The sequence below is a fragment of the Arctopsyche grandis genome, chromosome 7, assembly GCF_051622035.1.
Source record: "Arctopsyche grandis isolate Sample6627 chromosome 7, ASM5162203v2, whole genome shotgun sequence".
Taxonomy (NCBI): domain Eukaryota; kingdom Metazoa; phylum Arthropoda; class Insecta; order Trichoptera; family Hydropsychidae; genus Arctopsyche; species Arctopsyche grandis.
In genome coordinates, this window is record NC_135361.1 from 22457892 (window position 1) to 22472166 (window position 14275).

Sequence of the window (14275 nt, forward strand, 5' to 3'; positions counted from 1 at the left end):
TCACTCGAACACGATAGATGTTTAGTCAACAAGTAACAAAGGTAATTAACCAACTCCTAGAAGCCCACGCATTTTAATTATCGCACGGAAAAGAGAAAACCTGCGCACGCGGGGCAATTTCACCGACTCCGCAAAAGGGAAGCTGGAATTCGTGAGAGTACGTAAAATATGCAATGCCATGGCATTTTTGTCTCGCACAGTCGATCATTCACGTTTTCAGTCAAGACAATGGCCGCGGGCGAGACAGGAAATGCCACGGCCTTGCATGCGCTGCGATGCGTCCGTTGCAAGATGGAGAGAGATAAGGCTTTGCGATCGGTCCAAAGTGCAAGGGAGACGGTTGCAGGCGCCGTATGCGACAGTGTGAACGCACTTTGAAGACTTGGGCTTTGCGTCTCTTCGAGAGCACGCATAACGTTTCATACCTACCCAGTGATTGATACATTCTTTCGTATGCATATCTTCTTTCTATTGTGTTATGCGGCTCTTGAATAAATTGAATGTCGCTCGTGTAAAGTCATTCACGATCCATATCGTCGTGTGAATATAAATACGATACTAATAGAGTTATTGCAGCTGCGTCCAACACACGTATGAGACTTCTACAAACTGAAGATTTCAGGAATTGCTCGAAATGCAAATAAATTGTTAAAATATTTACTGTGTAGAGAAATGTATTGGGCTATATATATTTAGTGCAGCTGTTTCTAAGGTTTTTAGTAGTAATTAGTAGACACCGGACCCAGAAGGTGCCGCGTATTGTTCAAAGGTTGTAAATGCATTGTTAAAGGTTTGCCGAACCTTTTTTACAAAGGATTTACAACAATGGAACAATGGATAGCACTGTGACTATCCGGTGTCTAGTAATTAGTAGTCACCGGAGCCTGAGGGGGCCGTGTATTGTTCAAAGGTTGTAAATGCATTGTTAAAGGTTTGCCGAACAATGGATAGCACTGTGACTATCCTACCTCTAGTAATTAGGTATGTTTTGGGTATTGAAAGGCAGTGACGTCCCTAGAATATTTGCTGCCCTTAATGAAAACTCAATGCATCCAGAAATTTGGGCCCAGAAAATTCCGGACACGAACTGCAGAAAATTTTTGACGGACGCGATCTTTCCGTACACAATTTTTGCGGACACTGATTATTCCGTTGATAACTAGGAGATTGAATAATTCAAATGTTTACGTCATTTTTTAAAATAAAATACTAACAATTTTTTTTGTCCGAAAACATTCTGTACAGAAAATTCATTAAACCGAAATCTGATACAAAGAATTTTTTTTATAATTATAATATTGTATAGATGGATATTTGAAAAAAAAAAAATTTATTCCAAAGCTCAATTAACTGTAAATTTTGAAATTAATGCACGGTTTAAAGAAAGTAATTAGGATGCACTTATTTATGTAGATCAGTTGAGGATACAAAAAATAAAATTTTCATGAAAGGTTTACGACATTAAGACTGTTATATCTATGCAAGGTTTAGGTTCTTGAGCATTTTTAAATATTTTTTGTATTCTTTATGTACTATCTCAATGTTGATAAAGTTTTGAATAAAATGATTTACTATGTTGTTTGTTTTATTTTATACTAGCTGTATTACCCGGCTTCGCTCAGTGTTTATAATATAAACCGCTTAAACATGACTAAGCTAATTTAATTTTAAAAAAAAAAAAAATTTAAAAATTTAAAAAAAAAATAAAAAATAAAATTAAAAAAAAATAAAAAAAAAAAATAAAAAAAAATCAAAAAAAAAATTTAAAAAAATCAAAAAAAAAATCAAATTTTTTTTTTTGCCTTCTAGGGCTTCGCCCTCGGCACCCCCCTGAGCCTTTGCCTTCTAGGGCTTCGCCCCTCCACGCCCCATGAGCAATTGCCGTTTAGGGCTTCGCCCCCATGATCAGTTGCCTTTTAGGGCTTCGCCCCTCCGCGCCCCCATGATTCAAAGCCGTCTAGGGCTTCGCCCCCCTTAGTTAATGCCTTTTAGGGCTTCGCCCCCCGCGCCCCCAAGATTAATTGCCGTTTCGGGCTTCGCCCCCCTTAGTTAATGCCTTTTAGGGCTTCGCCCCTCCGCACCCCCATGATTAAATGCCGTCTAGGGCTTCGCCCCCCCTAGTTAATGCCTTTTAGGGCTTCGCCCCCCGCGCCCCCAAGATTAATTGCCGTTTAGGGCTTCGCCCCCCTTAGTTAATGCCTTTTAGGGCTTCGCCCCTCCGCGCCCCCACGATTAAATGCCGTCTAAGGCTTCGCCCCCATGATCAGTTGCCTTTTAGGGCTTCGCCCCTCCGCGCCCCCATGATTAATTGCCGTCTAGGGCTTCGCCCCCCTTAGTTAATGCCTATTAGGGCTTGCGCCCCATGAGGCTGGGCCCCCCGGGCCCCCTTCGGGGCCCCACGGGGCTGCGCCCCATGTGGCGCCCCCTTTTGAGCCCCATGGGGCTGCGCCCCATGAGGCTGGGGCCCCACGGGGCTGCGCCCCTTGTGGCGCCCCCTTTTGAGCCCCATGGGGCTGCGCCCCATGAGGCTGGGCCCCCCGGGCCCCCTTCGGGGCCCCACGGGGCTGCGTCCCTTGTGGCGCCCCCTTTTGAGCCCCATGGGGCTGCGCCCCATGAGGCTGGGCCCCCCGGGCCCCCTTCGGGGCCCCACGGGGCTGCGCCCCTTGTGGCGCCCCCTTTTGAGCCCCATGGGGCTGCGCCCCATGAGGCTGGGCCCCCCCGGGGCCCCACGGGGCTGCGCCCCTCGTGGCGCCCCCTTTTGAGCCCCATGGGGCTGCGCCCCATGAGGCTGGGCCCCACGGGGCTGCGCCCCTTGTGGCGCCCCTGGCGGGGCCCCATGAAGCTACTCGCCTTGCGCCCCCGCGGGGGTGAATCCATTGAAACGAAAAAAACAAATCGGCGCCCATGGATCGAAAAAAAAAAAATCGAATCACGTGTTCGATGACGTCACCGATCTACGGACGAAAACGACGAAAACGACGACCAAGGATACATACAAAGTCTCTTTCCAAATTATAGATTAGAAGATACTGGCACACATACAGTATTACAAAAACGTAGTAATTTTAAATAAAACAATGAATGACAATGAATCAATCACAATTTGCACAGAGTTGTATAATTATTAAAAATATACAGTTAGACAATTCTTCCAAGAAAGTAAGCACGGAGTTCATCTTGGAGCACCATATTATATTTATTTAAAATAGCAAATTGCTAATGAATATATAACAAAAGTAACAACTATAATTGTAACTACAAAATAACATAATATAAATAATACATACATAAATATGTTGAGCTTTTATATTTAACAATTATATTTATTTATTTAAAGTTTGGACCGTTGTAGCATTACAGGAATTCCTAATGCGCCACAATGGTCAAAAATATAACAGAAAAGACAAGAAACAAAATAATTTATGTACATATATAATAAGATAGCTCTTTATATGTACTAGGTATAAAGAGATATCATTAGCAATTTGATTACCATTGTTTCAATTAAATATAAATGTAGTTTTACCTAATAAAACATGAAATTTAGTATTTAATTAGCATCCGCACCTTCACTTATCATTGTACAGTGTATAAATCAAAATTCAATCACAAAACAGTACAAAGAAATAAATAAGGCGGATGTCGATAGATTTATGAGGGAAAGCCCGTTATGTTGTTAAGCAAAAACATAAAAATTATATTAGAAAGCATTAGCATTTAAAGGGCACACATTTCAATTTTCAATTTTTCAATTTCACATTTCAATCTGAAAATCTCATATCCAATTTTAACGAGAGTCGTGCAAAATTGCATTCCTACAAGTGATGTATTATCCAAACACACATGTATATAATATGCAAGTAATAAAGCAATATGAATGGTGGGCTGTACAAATAGTGGGCAGTAAACAATACAAAGGCAATTTATGTATTTGTTTTCGAAACGCGACAGGTGAGTTCAGTAGATGCGTCGTATTAGCATGACGGATGGATCACCACCAGAAGAAGTTACTTCAGTTACTTCAAGCACTCGGACCATATGGTCGATAAAAACAAACGCCACGCGCGTAGGTCGCATGAAGAAGATTAACGATCGCACAACGAATATGACAAGCGACTTATTCACCGTTTTCCTGCGATTCGTTAGCGAGCGGCGAAAGTTTAGTCGGGCGAAACAGGTTAGTGTAGTAAATACGGGTCGAAAATTAATACGACGTAAAAAAAGTTTGAGCGACACTGGAACGAAATACGGTCGCTTTGTATTGTAAGTCGTACTCGCATTCGTACCGCTTGAGCCTTAATATCATTTGAGATATGCGGACATGAAGATAAATGGACCCTAATCGCCCATTATGATGCATCTTGACTGATAAAATGCATATTGCGAGTAGTGTTGCGTGTGGAATAAAATGTATTTTTAAATCTATACGAATGTTACAGGTGTTGATTTAAGAAATTGACAAAATATCTGTCAATTCTATGAAGTGTGCAGGAATTGTTATATGTATTTATTTCATGAAATAAGCAGACAGTGGCGCCTCGTGTTGTTTTCGGAACTAAACGAAATTTCAATTTAAAACCAGCAGTATGGTTGCGTTAATGCTAACCATCAAGAGGGTCCCTGGTTCAAGTCCTGGGTTGACCTCAATTGAAGAGGATTTATCCCGAGTATTTCTGCAATGCTGCTGGCCAGACTTGAATATTTGTGAATCCAAGTCGATCGTTTCCGATCAGAGTTTGCCAATTTATCATTTTTGAAATGGTTCCTTATCAAAATTGACAAAACCATTCTATCTACTACACTTAACCGCATCCGAATTGTATAATTTTGTATGTTTTCATTTTAAAATAATTATTCAAAAACGGTTTTTTTACATTGCTCTACTTTTGTACATTTAAACTTTGTACATACATATGTACATATGTACACTTTTCCAATTACATATTTGTTTATTTAAAGTTTGGACCATTGTAGCATTACAGGAATTCCTAATGCGCCACAATGGTCATAGATATAACAGAAAAAAAAACAAAATAATAGCTAAAGAACATATGTATGTACTTGAAAGTTGAGGACTGACTGTATTTGTCAATACTTTTTGAACATGATTTCAAATTTTTATATGATGTAGCTCAGAGGTAAAACCCGTAATGGCATCATGGTAAAATATAAATTAAAAAAAAAATCATTTCTACTTGGGTTTTCAAAAAATTAAAAAATTATAATAATGTTCGATATGATTCGTATGATTTTCAATTTAAAGTTAAATTTGACATTCATTTGTCAAAAAGACAAAATGACAGATAATTGCATTTTTATAAAAAAAATAATATGCACTGATAAATTCATGAACAAAGTAATAAATAGGCTCGCACCGTTTATGAACCGAACATTCTATTTTGGTTGTAATGTACTAAATATGTAAGATATACATATCGATAAAAATAATCGCCACTTCGCAGAAATGCAATATCCAAGTAACTATACATCATATATTTATAGACATATGATAACACCTGATAAAGAAAATGTGTACGTGCGAAATTGCACAAACAATATATATATGATTTATTGATGTGAGAGTTCGTCTATTTCAGTATATACATATATAACGGTTTTAGTATATTTTGTTGTATTTATTATATATGCAAGTATTCCGATTCAAAATGAGTTTATGTACGACGTGTTTCCTACTTCCCACTTTCTGCGAATATCGGATATTTCAAGTAAAAGCGGTTCTAGTCGTAATTGAGTTCAGTATATCCTATACATACATGTTTTATTAAAAATATTTTTTACAATAATTAACAGGCATCAAACTATTAAAACACGATTCAAATAATGATTAAATTTATGACGCAACGTTAATCCTTTCAGTTTAAATTGAATCACGATTAAATTGGAGGAAATTTAATAATCAAGGATCATTCAATCACGGATTGCAGCTGTTGTTTCACATTCGACCGAACCGGTTGCAGATTAAATCTCGCAAAAAAAAAAACAACAAATGTTTTCCCAATAATTTGATCTACCTCGGATACGCTGATTAAGTATGCAATTGAACCGTTAGTTTCGGCAGCAGAGAGATAGGGGTGCGGTTCAGAACCAGTAACTAAAATTGATGTCTATCATTAAAGAATGGAAGCAAAGTGTATTCGAATCATTATCATGTAGGTATGTTTAAGTTAAGGATGAAAAAATAGATTGCGAACGGCAATAGCTTTAAGCGACATAGTTGAGGTTTGAGTTTTTTGATAAGTGGAGCAACGGTAGCTTAGTATGTTTTGTTTAGGAATCAAAATAGTAATAATAAAGCAAAAAGTGGAACGTGATATCTAAACAGACATGAGATATTTTTGTCTGGTCAAATCATGAATGAATTCTGTTTAAAAAAAAAATAAAGTGCCTAGAAAAAACTTAATTATATGTATGAAAAAACTTACATTGAAAGAGATTCCTCCAGCTACCGCTCAGTGCCTTGAGGTATTTATTCAGTCTGGTCTGTCCTGCAAGATTGTTCGACTCGACAACGACTGTTTCAGCACCTCTCCTAGATCCCAAAGGACTCAAGCTCAATGGAGTTTCCTTATCGACCAGCGCTGACAGGTTGCCTTCAGAAGAACTCCTCGGCAAAGACAACTTCAATTCAGCAATCCCTCTGAAACTCCTCGTCAAAGAGTTGGTGTGGAAACTGGCTCGACCCGTAGAGTGCGGTCTGGCAAAAGGAGTGTTTTTAACCGTGGCAAAATACTGAGCATCTCCAACAGATTCCTGCTCACATGCGGTCAAATCGTCGCATCCTTTGCTGAACATTTCGCTGAAAGTCTTCAAAGGAACACTCTCAGAATCGGGAGAGTGCAAAAAGTAAGTCTTGCTGTTCAAATCGCTCGTATAACTTTGGTCGAATCCGTTGACGAGATCGCAGCTCTTCAAAGCATTATCGGTCGATTGCTTTTTCGAATTTTTGTCGTCTGTGAACTTCGACAAGCTCAGATTCAAGGCGTGTTTGCATTTCTTCAATGAATTTTTCCTCTTGTGATGATGACTGCACTTCTTCGAAGAGTTTTTGTTTTTAGGTTGTATATCCTCGGAACTGATCACCAATATTTCATCCAAAGGATCTTTGAAACTCATGTAAGTGGACGATGTGAGATTGTTGCCATTGTTGGAACTGTTTTTCCTGCTGAGCGTTTCTTTGTTGGAATTTGAACCGCGTTTATTGGGCGGCAAAGGTGGTGGTCCAAAGCAAGTCGTAGCCATTTTGTAAGAGTGCTCTCAATTGGGACAAGTGAAATGAATATGATTCTTCATATCAAAATGTTATGCATATGAATTAATTCGTTCTCACACTTGAGCATTACAGTCATTAGCAGCAGTTTAACTATCACACATTTCGGTCAATTGCACCAGACGGTAAGTTCACTAGTGAAGCAGTAGTAAACTGACACCAAAACTATAAGTAACGAAAAAAAAACTAAAAAGGTTGTTCTACATATTATATTATGCATACAATTTGTAGATCGAAAGGTGAAATGAGATAAAAAGAACAAACAGTTCAAAGTATCATGTATGTATTATATTATATTCGCAATACGTTCGATGTTTTTTATGCGTATATCAGGAGTATGAGGCCAACGACATTCTGCGTATTTATTTACAAATAATATGCAAAGCGCTGTTGACGCAAGATAAAATTACTTGGAAAAAATCACAATTACAGTGAAAATACTTTAACGTCCATTAATATTAATTATGAAGAGTTTAAGGGTTAAATATAAAAGTGCCGACAAAAGCGAACGATAATTTATTATACAAGCGATTTACCGCCATAGTTGAAATTGTTACGATGATATCATATACGAGTACTAACCGATACAACTATTGTCTAGTTTGACCTTTGAACTAAATACACATACCGGGTGTAAAAATTCTGGAATACTGACGGCATATTTTATGTACATTACAGAAATTAAACTTCATACTAGGTAAAAACCGGTTAGGTTGTGAGGTAATTCTCAAGGAGGGGGCGAGTTTCAAGCGTCCCGTTTTGGTTTCGTGCAATGTTTCAGCGGGTAACCAGACCGTTGCGCACTTAAAAAATCGCTCTTTTTCAAATTTTGGCTCTACCTGTTTGGCTGAATTCGTATTTTCTGATGTTATCGTCATCATTTACAGTTATTCAGCATCCGTAGCTGGATGTAGGCATTTCCAAGACGTTTCAATTCGTATCTGATTTGCACAACTCTCATTAATTTCACATTTTTCTAATTTCATCCACCAATCTTCCTTGAGACTCTTTCACACATTTACATTATTTTGTGTACCATTCCAGCAATTCTATTGTTCACCGATATAAACACTATAAATCAAATATACAACATCTTGACCGATGTTAATGATCATCTTTTTCATTGTATAATCCGACTTAAAAAATATTACTAAATTTGGGCAGTGTCAACATCCTCATTTTTAACATTCTATCTAATGTAAATACATATGTAGTATTTACTATGTTCCTAATTTTTGTTTTCTTTGTAATTTTTTATATGAATATATTTAAGATTGTATTTTTTTCTATTGAAAATTTTATATTCGTAAAGTTTACGTAAAATCTAATAAAACCCCCCTGCACATTGGTGGAGCGCGATAATTTTTTAAGGAAAAAAGTAGATTGCAACTGCAAAAAGGTTGGGCTGCTCTGTACTTATACCATACGTAAATAAGTTTTACTTGAAAAAATGTTAGGATTTTTTAAATTTAAAAGTTGATTAAAATGGCAACATATATAAATATATAAAAAATTCTACCCTTTTGTATAACACTAATGATGATTTTAATGAAAATACTTTTTCTGCGTCAAAACATTTCAATCTGAGGATATACATATATTAAGTAACCAGGAAGAAACTAATAACATCGAGGCCAAGTTTGACACTGTCGCGAATGCTGTTGCTGTCCGACCAGATATCGCTAATTACCCCGTATCGGGAACAATTGAAACAATTGCCTTTGTGAGAGTAGAGAACAGCCGCTGAGAGCACAAGATGCAACACACAACACAGCTGCAACATTTCACGTCGCTACTGTTTTATCAAATGGTTACAAGTAAACAGGGGAAATTGCGTCGTAAACACGATGTAAAAAGGATAAAGGAAACAAACCAGTCGTACTGGATACGACTCCTCGTTCTATCAAGAGACATGAATTATCGATACTATCCGTACGTACATATGTACACAGGTACACCTTGCGCAACGGTGACAATTATTCAGCGGTGAGATGATGGAGAATGATGATGACGGTGTTGACAACGATACCGAATACGCATTACGATGCGATAAATTAATATTAAAACATAAATAATGTCATACGGAACAACTGCCGAGATAAAGTGGGTTGATGGGAGATGACATCATCAATTGTTGACCTCTAGGGCGCTCGTTGTCGGTCAGAAACGGTAGCGAAATTCTAGACTACTTGTCTAATAAATAACAATGATTAATAATTTAGCAAGAGTTTTGATATTTTCTATATTATACGCATACGTACATACATATATCTTGTCAGTCACGACGTGATAAAGGAGCACGTACTGCTTATAAATTATTTCGTATGGTGAAATATGGTCTTCAATCAGACTTTCATAAAAATCGCTTGTTAAGGGTCTTAAGTGGTTTTATAACAGGATCTTCTCAATTATCTTAATGTCCTTTAACGTTATTGGACGACACTCGTTCACGATATTAAAAAGCGCAATTTAAGACTCGGTCGTCCTGTAAGTAGCTACAACTGTAATGTAACTCTATTAGAGTGGTTCAACATAAATTTAAATCCACCTTTACATATCGTCTGTGCAGATCAAATTCAAAAGAATATTTTGTTGAAAAAAAAATGCTTTTAGTAATCTTTTCTTTGAACAAAGATTGGTTTCATTGTTTCCGATTTTTTGCAACCACGTATGTATCTGTTATCTGTGCGCAGAACCTCGTCAATGCAGGGCAAAATAAAACTACAAAATTAAATAAAAAAGAAGTTCGACCGACTATTTAAAATAGTTGAAAAATCGTATTGTACTAATATTTTAAGTTTTAGAGCAATTAATTTATTTTAAAGTTATCAAATTCTGAATTTTTCGTCAAACGCTGCTTAATTTATCTAATCATTTTATAATTTTGTAAAAGAAGTGAAGCCCATGCTCCTGTAAAAACTTTTTTTTGTTAATTGTGACTCCAATGTCTAATTATGAGTATATTTGATTTTTTTTTGGATATGAAATATAATACATAAGAATTTACATAGTTTTGTTCTGCGCGGCTATGTCGGCACGAGACTATCGTGGGCGGTTTTGTCGGGGTGCCGCTACCGGCGATTTTGCAAGTGCGAAAAAAAATCGTGGAATTCTAATTTGCACTAAGCGTTAATTGAATTTAAGCGCACGCATAAAAATACATTTATGATGGAATATTAAATAGATTCCATTCCTTCTTTTAAGTTAAAAGACTTTAATTTTAGCTGATGGTTTAAAAAGTTTTGATCGATTGTTTTCATACGACACAATTGAGATAAAATAAGTGACCATTGTATATATGTATAAGGGTCTGATATGGAAGCTATTGCAATGCTTTTTAGTGAATCTACATATGTATATACATACATATATCAGAATAATCATTTTGGACGATCAATAGCATATTATATACTAGTGTTTTTACCCGGCTTCGCTCGGTATTCGTAATATAAACCGCTTAAACATGGCCAATTTAATAGTAAACATTTTATTAAATTTATTTGAATAGTTTTATTTTATTTAAATATATTTGAATATTCATTTGTTCGATGACGTCACGGATTTAGTTACATACAAAGTCTCTTTCAAAATTATATATTAGGTGTACATACATATGTACATTATATTCCAAATAAAGAACACATATATTTCAAATTGGAATGCAGATTAGATACTTCTTATTACAATGTTGTTGCATTTTGATATCAATAAAAAATCAATAAGTACACATGTGCTCGTCAAATTTGAAGGACGAAAATATTGGTGGACGAATTTAAGCAAGTCATTGATTTGCCCGCCATTAAACCACACGTCGCAATAAAAAAGAGCAGCATGAAAACTTTATACATGTGGATGGCTTTTAAATGTACACGATCCGACCTTATACGGGAGAACGACCGAAACTTACGACTCGAATATTTTGAAAATCCGTCTCAGGTCCAAAATGACAACTTATGTTAGAACGTCTTTTAATATTATACTTGCATATGTGTACATATTTCACAATACTTTGTGTATACGTTTAATAGATTTCAGTACAGCTCATATGCATCATATTTCCCAACTGCAGGTGAGTGTAGTGTTTCAGGCGATTATACGGCATTATCTCAGACCACCCGTGACATGGTAAGATTTTTCTTGGAAAACTTGGGCGATTTGCAGCTGAGAATCTATCCTCGTTTTAGGGATTGATTTTTGCGCAAGACGTTGGGGCAATTGAGTGTGGCCGTGTCCGAGGCGAGATAACTCTTCAATCTTCATCAAGAGCGATTTAGCGTGACGGTGGTCGACAAGAGAGCAAATATAAAAGTCACTGAAAGTGGGCAATAAAAATGAAGCAGACGCCGTAAACAATATCTAAGAAGACAAAGGACACTAAATTTAACGATCCACTCGTATATTTATTTTCACAAAACGAAAGTTTATTCCGTCCCTATTACAATGGAAACGTGTCACATTATCGAATTTCAAATGATCTTATTTATTCAGACGTAAAACAAATTGATTACTCTCTACAGAATACACACATTACAACAGGGGTGGTCGATTGAAATCGACCAGTTAATAAATTAGTAGGCATCCATATACACCTACCTAAACCCATTAGATTTATTGGGACGAAATTTTGTATTTTAATTCAGTGTATAGACAACCAGTTGTTTAGTTGTGTAAGTTTGCATTGACTTCTTCATCTATCTACCCACTCATCTCACAGATCCAACATTCGAACCACAGCTTTTCCTTCGTTTTAAAATGAATTATGCTGTGATTAGAGTGGATTTTGGATTGTTGTGTGAAACTATAATACATACATATTTTATATATCAAATACAGTAAGGGCCTATTTTCTTCGATCGAAAGCTTCCATAATGTACTCAATATAAAATAAATTAACAATTGTTGGTTATAGAACTTCAATATGTATACATATGTAAGTATACGCATTTGTTTCATATGCGTTTCAAACCTTTCGAAAAGAAAAAAGCCTTCGTGAGATGAAAACAGCATACACACGTGTACAAAATTTTAATCCTTATAATGTAGTAAGTAAAACTGAATAGAAACAAACATGAATGAAAGTTGACGTAATTCTACAAAAACGGAATCAAATTTATATTTTTTTATATTATTCATATAATATATTTTATTTATCAATAGAAAGTACCTGTATTTAAATATACATATTTGATTATATTTATTTATCTTATATGTATGTATATAAAACCGAAACGGCGTCTGTAATTCGTTTCTGATTGGCTGTCGTCAAAGTCTTTCTGATTGCCTGGTTTGGTTCAAGACGTTTGTGATTGGTCGGTCGTTAAATAATATAAATTTTTTTCAATTCTAATAAATTTAATAAAAAAAAGAAGATTTTTTTCATGGCTCGACGGTTTCTCACTACAAGACTGCATTTCTATTTCAATTTACATTTATTATATTCGTGCTAAAACGGAAGAGATCGTCAAAAGGGGATCTGAGCGAAACCGGGTAGCACCACTAGTTTATTTATATATTTTATACAAATAACAAAGTGAAGGTAATAATAATAAAAAAATTGTTTCAGTCGTTTACTTTATATATGTAATTTTATAATTTAATGTTCGTCAAATAAATATAAAAAAGGATGCAAAAATTGAATCATTAATTTTACAAGTACTTACCAATTCCAAAAACTCATATTCCATATTGAATTAAAACCGAATCGAGCTTTAAAATTGATACACGTGTACTTAAGTCAACAAAAGGACAATGTAAGAACAAATTCCCATATGTATGTATATATGTACGTATACAACTTAACAGATATTGAATGGTCGTTAAAGGGTTTATATTGTCGAGCTTACTTTGTTATCGAAGTTTAACAATGGTCGGTTACATGTAGTGATCGCGCAAGCGAAACGAAATATCGACTCGTTCGCGAGTCTTTCTCCCGATTTTCGCGATGCAGTCTCCGGACATCTGCTGCATTCGGACTCGATTTCCACCGCTAAAACCCAACGAAACTCCGACAATAACACACCTGTCGATTTCGACGATGTCAAATGATAACATGCGATCAAATTCGAAAACGATATCCACCCAAATAAGGGTGTAAACTAAGAAAAACTAAACGCACACGCGCGCACATGTTTCGCGTACGCGTCCCACTCGTGCAGATAACAACCGGTTGCGATTGCACACCTTCGGAAAGACTCGGTACATTATACAGGTAAAAAAAAACATGTATGCTAAATAAAATCGTTTCGTAAATGTGATAAAACAAAATTAAAAATCATGTAAAAATAAAATGCGAATTTTCGGCATACATTGGAAAGTTATGCGAAACGGGAGCGATGAAAGTTTTATTGCGCGCGAAGTAAAGTCGCTCTTTATAAAATTTCATGTATACAAATAAACGTTGAATTACCATAAGGATGTTTGGGATATTTGCTGTAAGGTTAACGATCGAATTTTATCACAGCACTCACAAATTTTGGTCACTGTAAACACAAACACTGTTGAATTTATGAGGGTCGAAATTTTGTTTGAAAACCGCGGTTTTGCTCGGTTTTTGGAGACCGGAAAACGAGACGCGTGCAGACCGGCCGGCTAACGCGGCTGCAATGCGAGACCGAGTGCGGCCCTGCATCGCTCTTGATTGATCACGGGTAACTTACACCGGTTGTCAAACGCACACGCATACTGTCACTTCTCAAACTGTATTATTTTTTTCTTCTAATAATGTAACCATCTAATGACATAATACGAACTATCTGATAAAAAAAACTTAAGAAAACGAAGAATATTCAGTTTTTCTAAGAGTTTTTGGAAAATTTACCGTTAAATGGAGTATAAAACTGAATAAATATTACTAATTTTTGGAATCATATTCACATAGCCAGCAGTATAGCTCGGTCGTTAAGCTTCTGCTTAGCGTCGAGAGGCGCTGGGTTCGATCCCATGAGCTGACCTCGATTGAAAATAATTTATATCTGTAGTGCTGCTGAT

The 14275-nt window shown here is 36.4% G+C and overlaps 1 protein-coding gene across 1 annotated transcript in view; it reads right to left on the reverse strand.

The window, feature by feature from the left end:
* The window catches only part of ckn (CRK like proto-oncogene, adaptor protein), a 77369-nt gene extending 63475 nt beyond the window's left edge, over nucleotides 1–13894 (reverse strand). The window contains exons 1-2 of the mRNA XM_077435229.1: nucleotides 13695–13894; nucleotides 6444–7453 (exon numbers count right to left, since the gene is read on the reverse strand). Of these exons, the coding sequence (XP_077291355.1) occupies nucleotides 6444–7260 (817 nt within the window). The 5' untranslated portion in view covers nucleotides 7261–7453; nucleotides 13695–13894. The remainder of the gene's footprint in view (nucleotides 1–6443; nucleotides 7454–13694) is intronic.
* Between the last annotated feature and the right edge of the window lie 381 nt (nucleotides 13895–14275).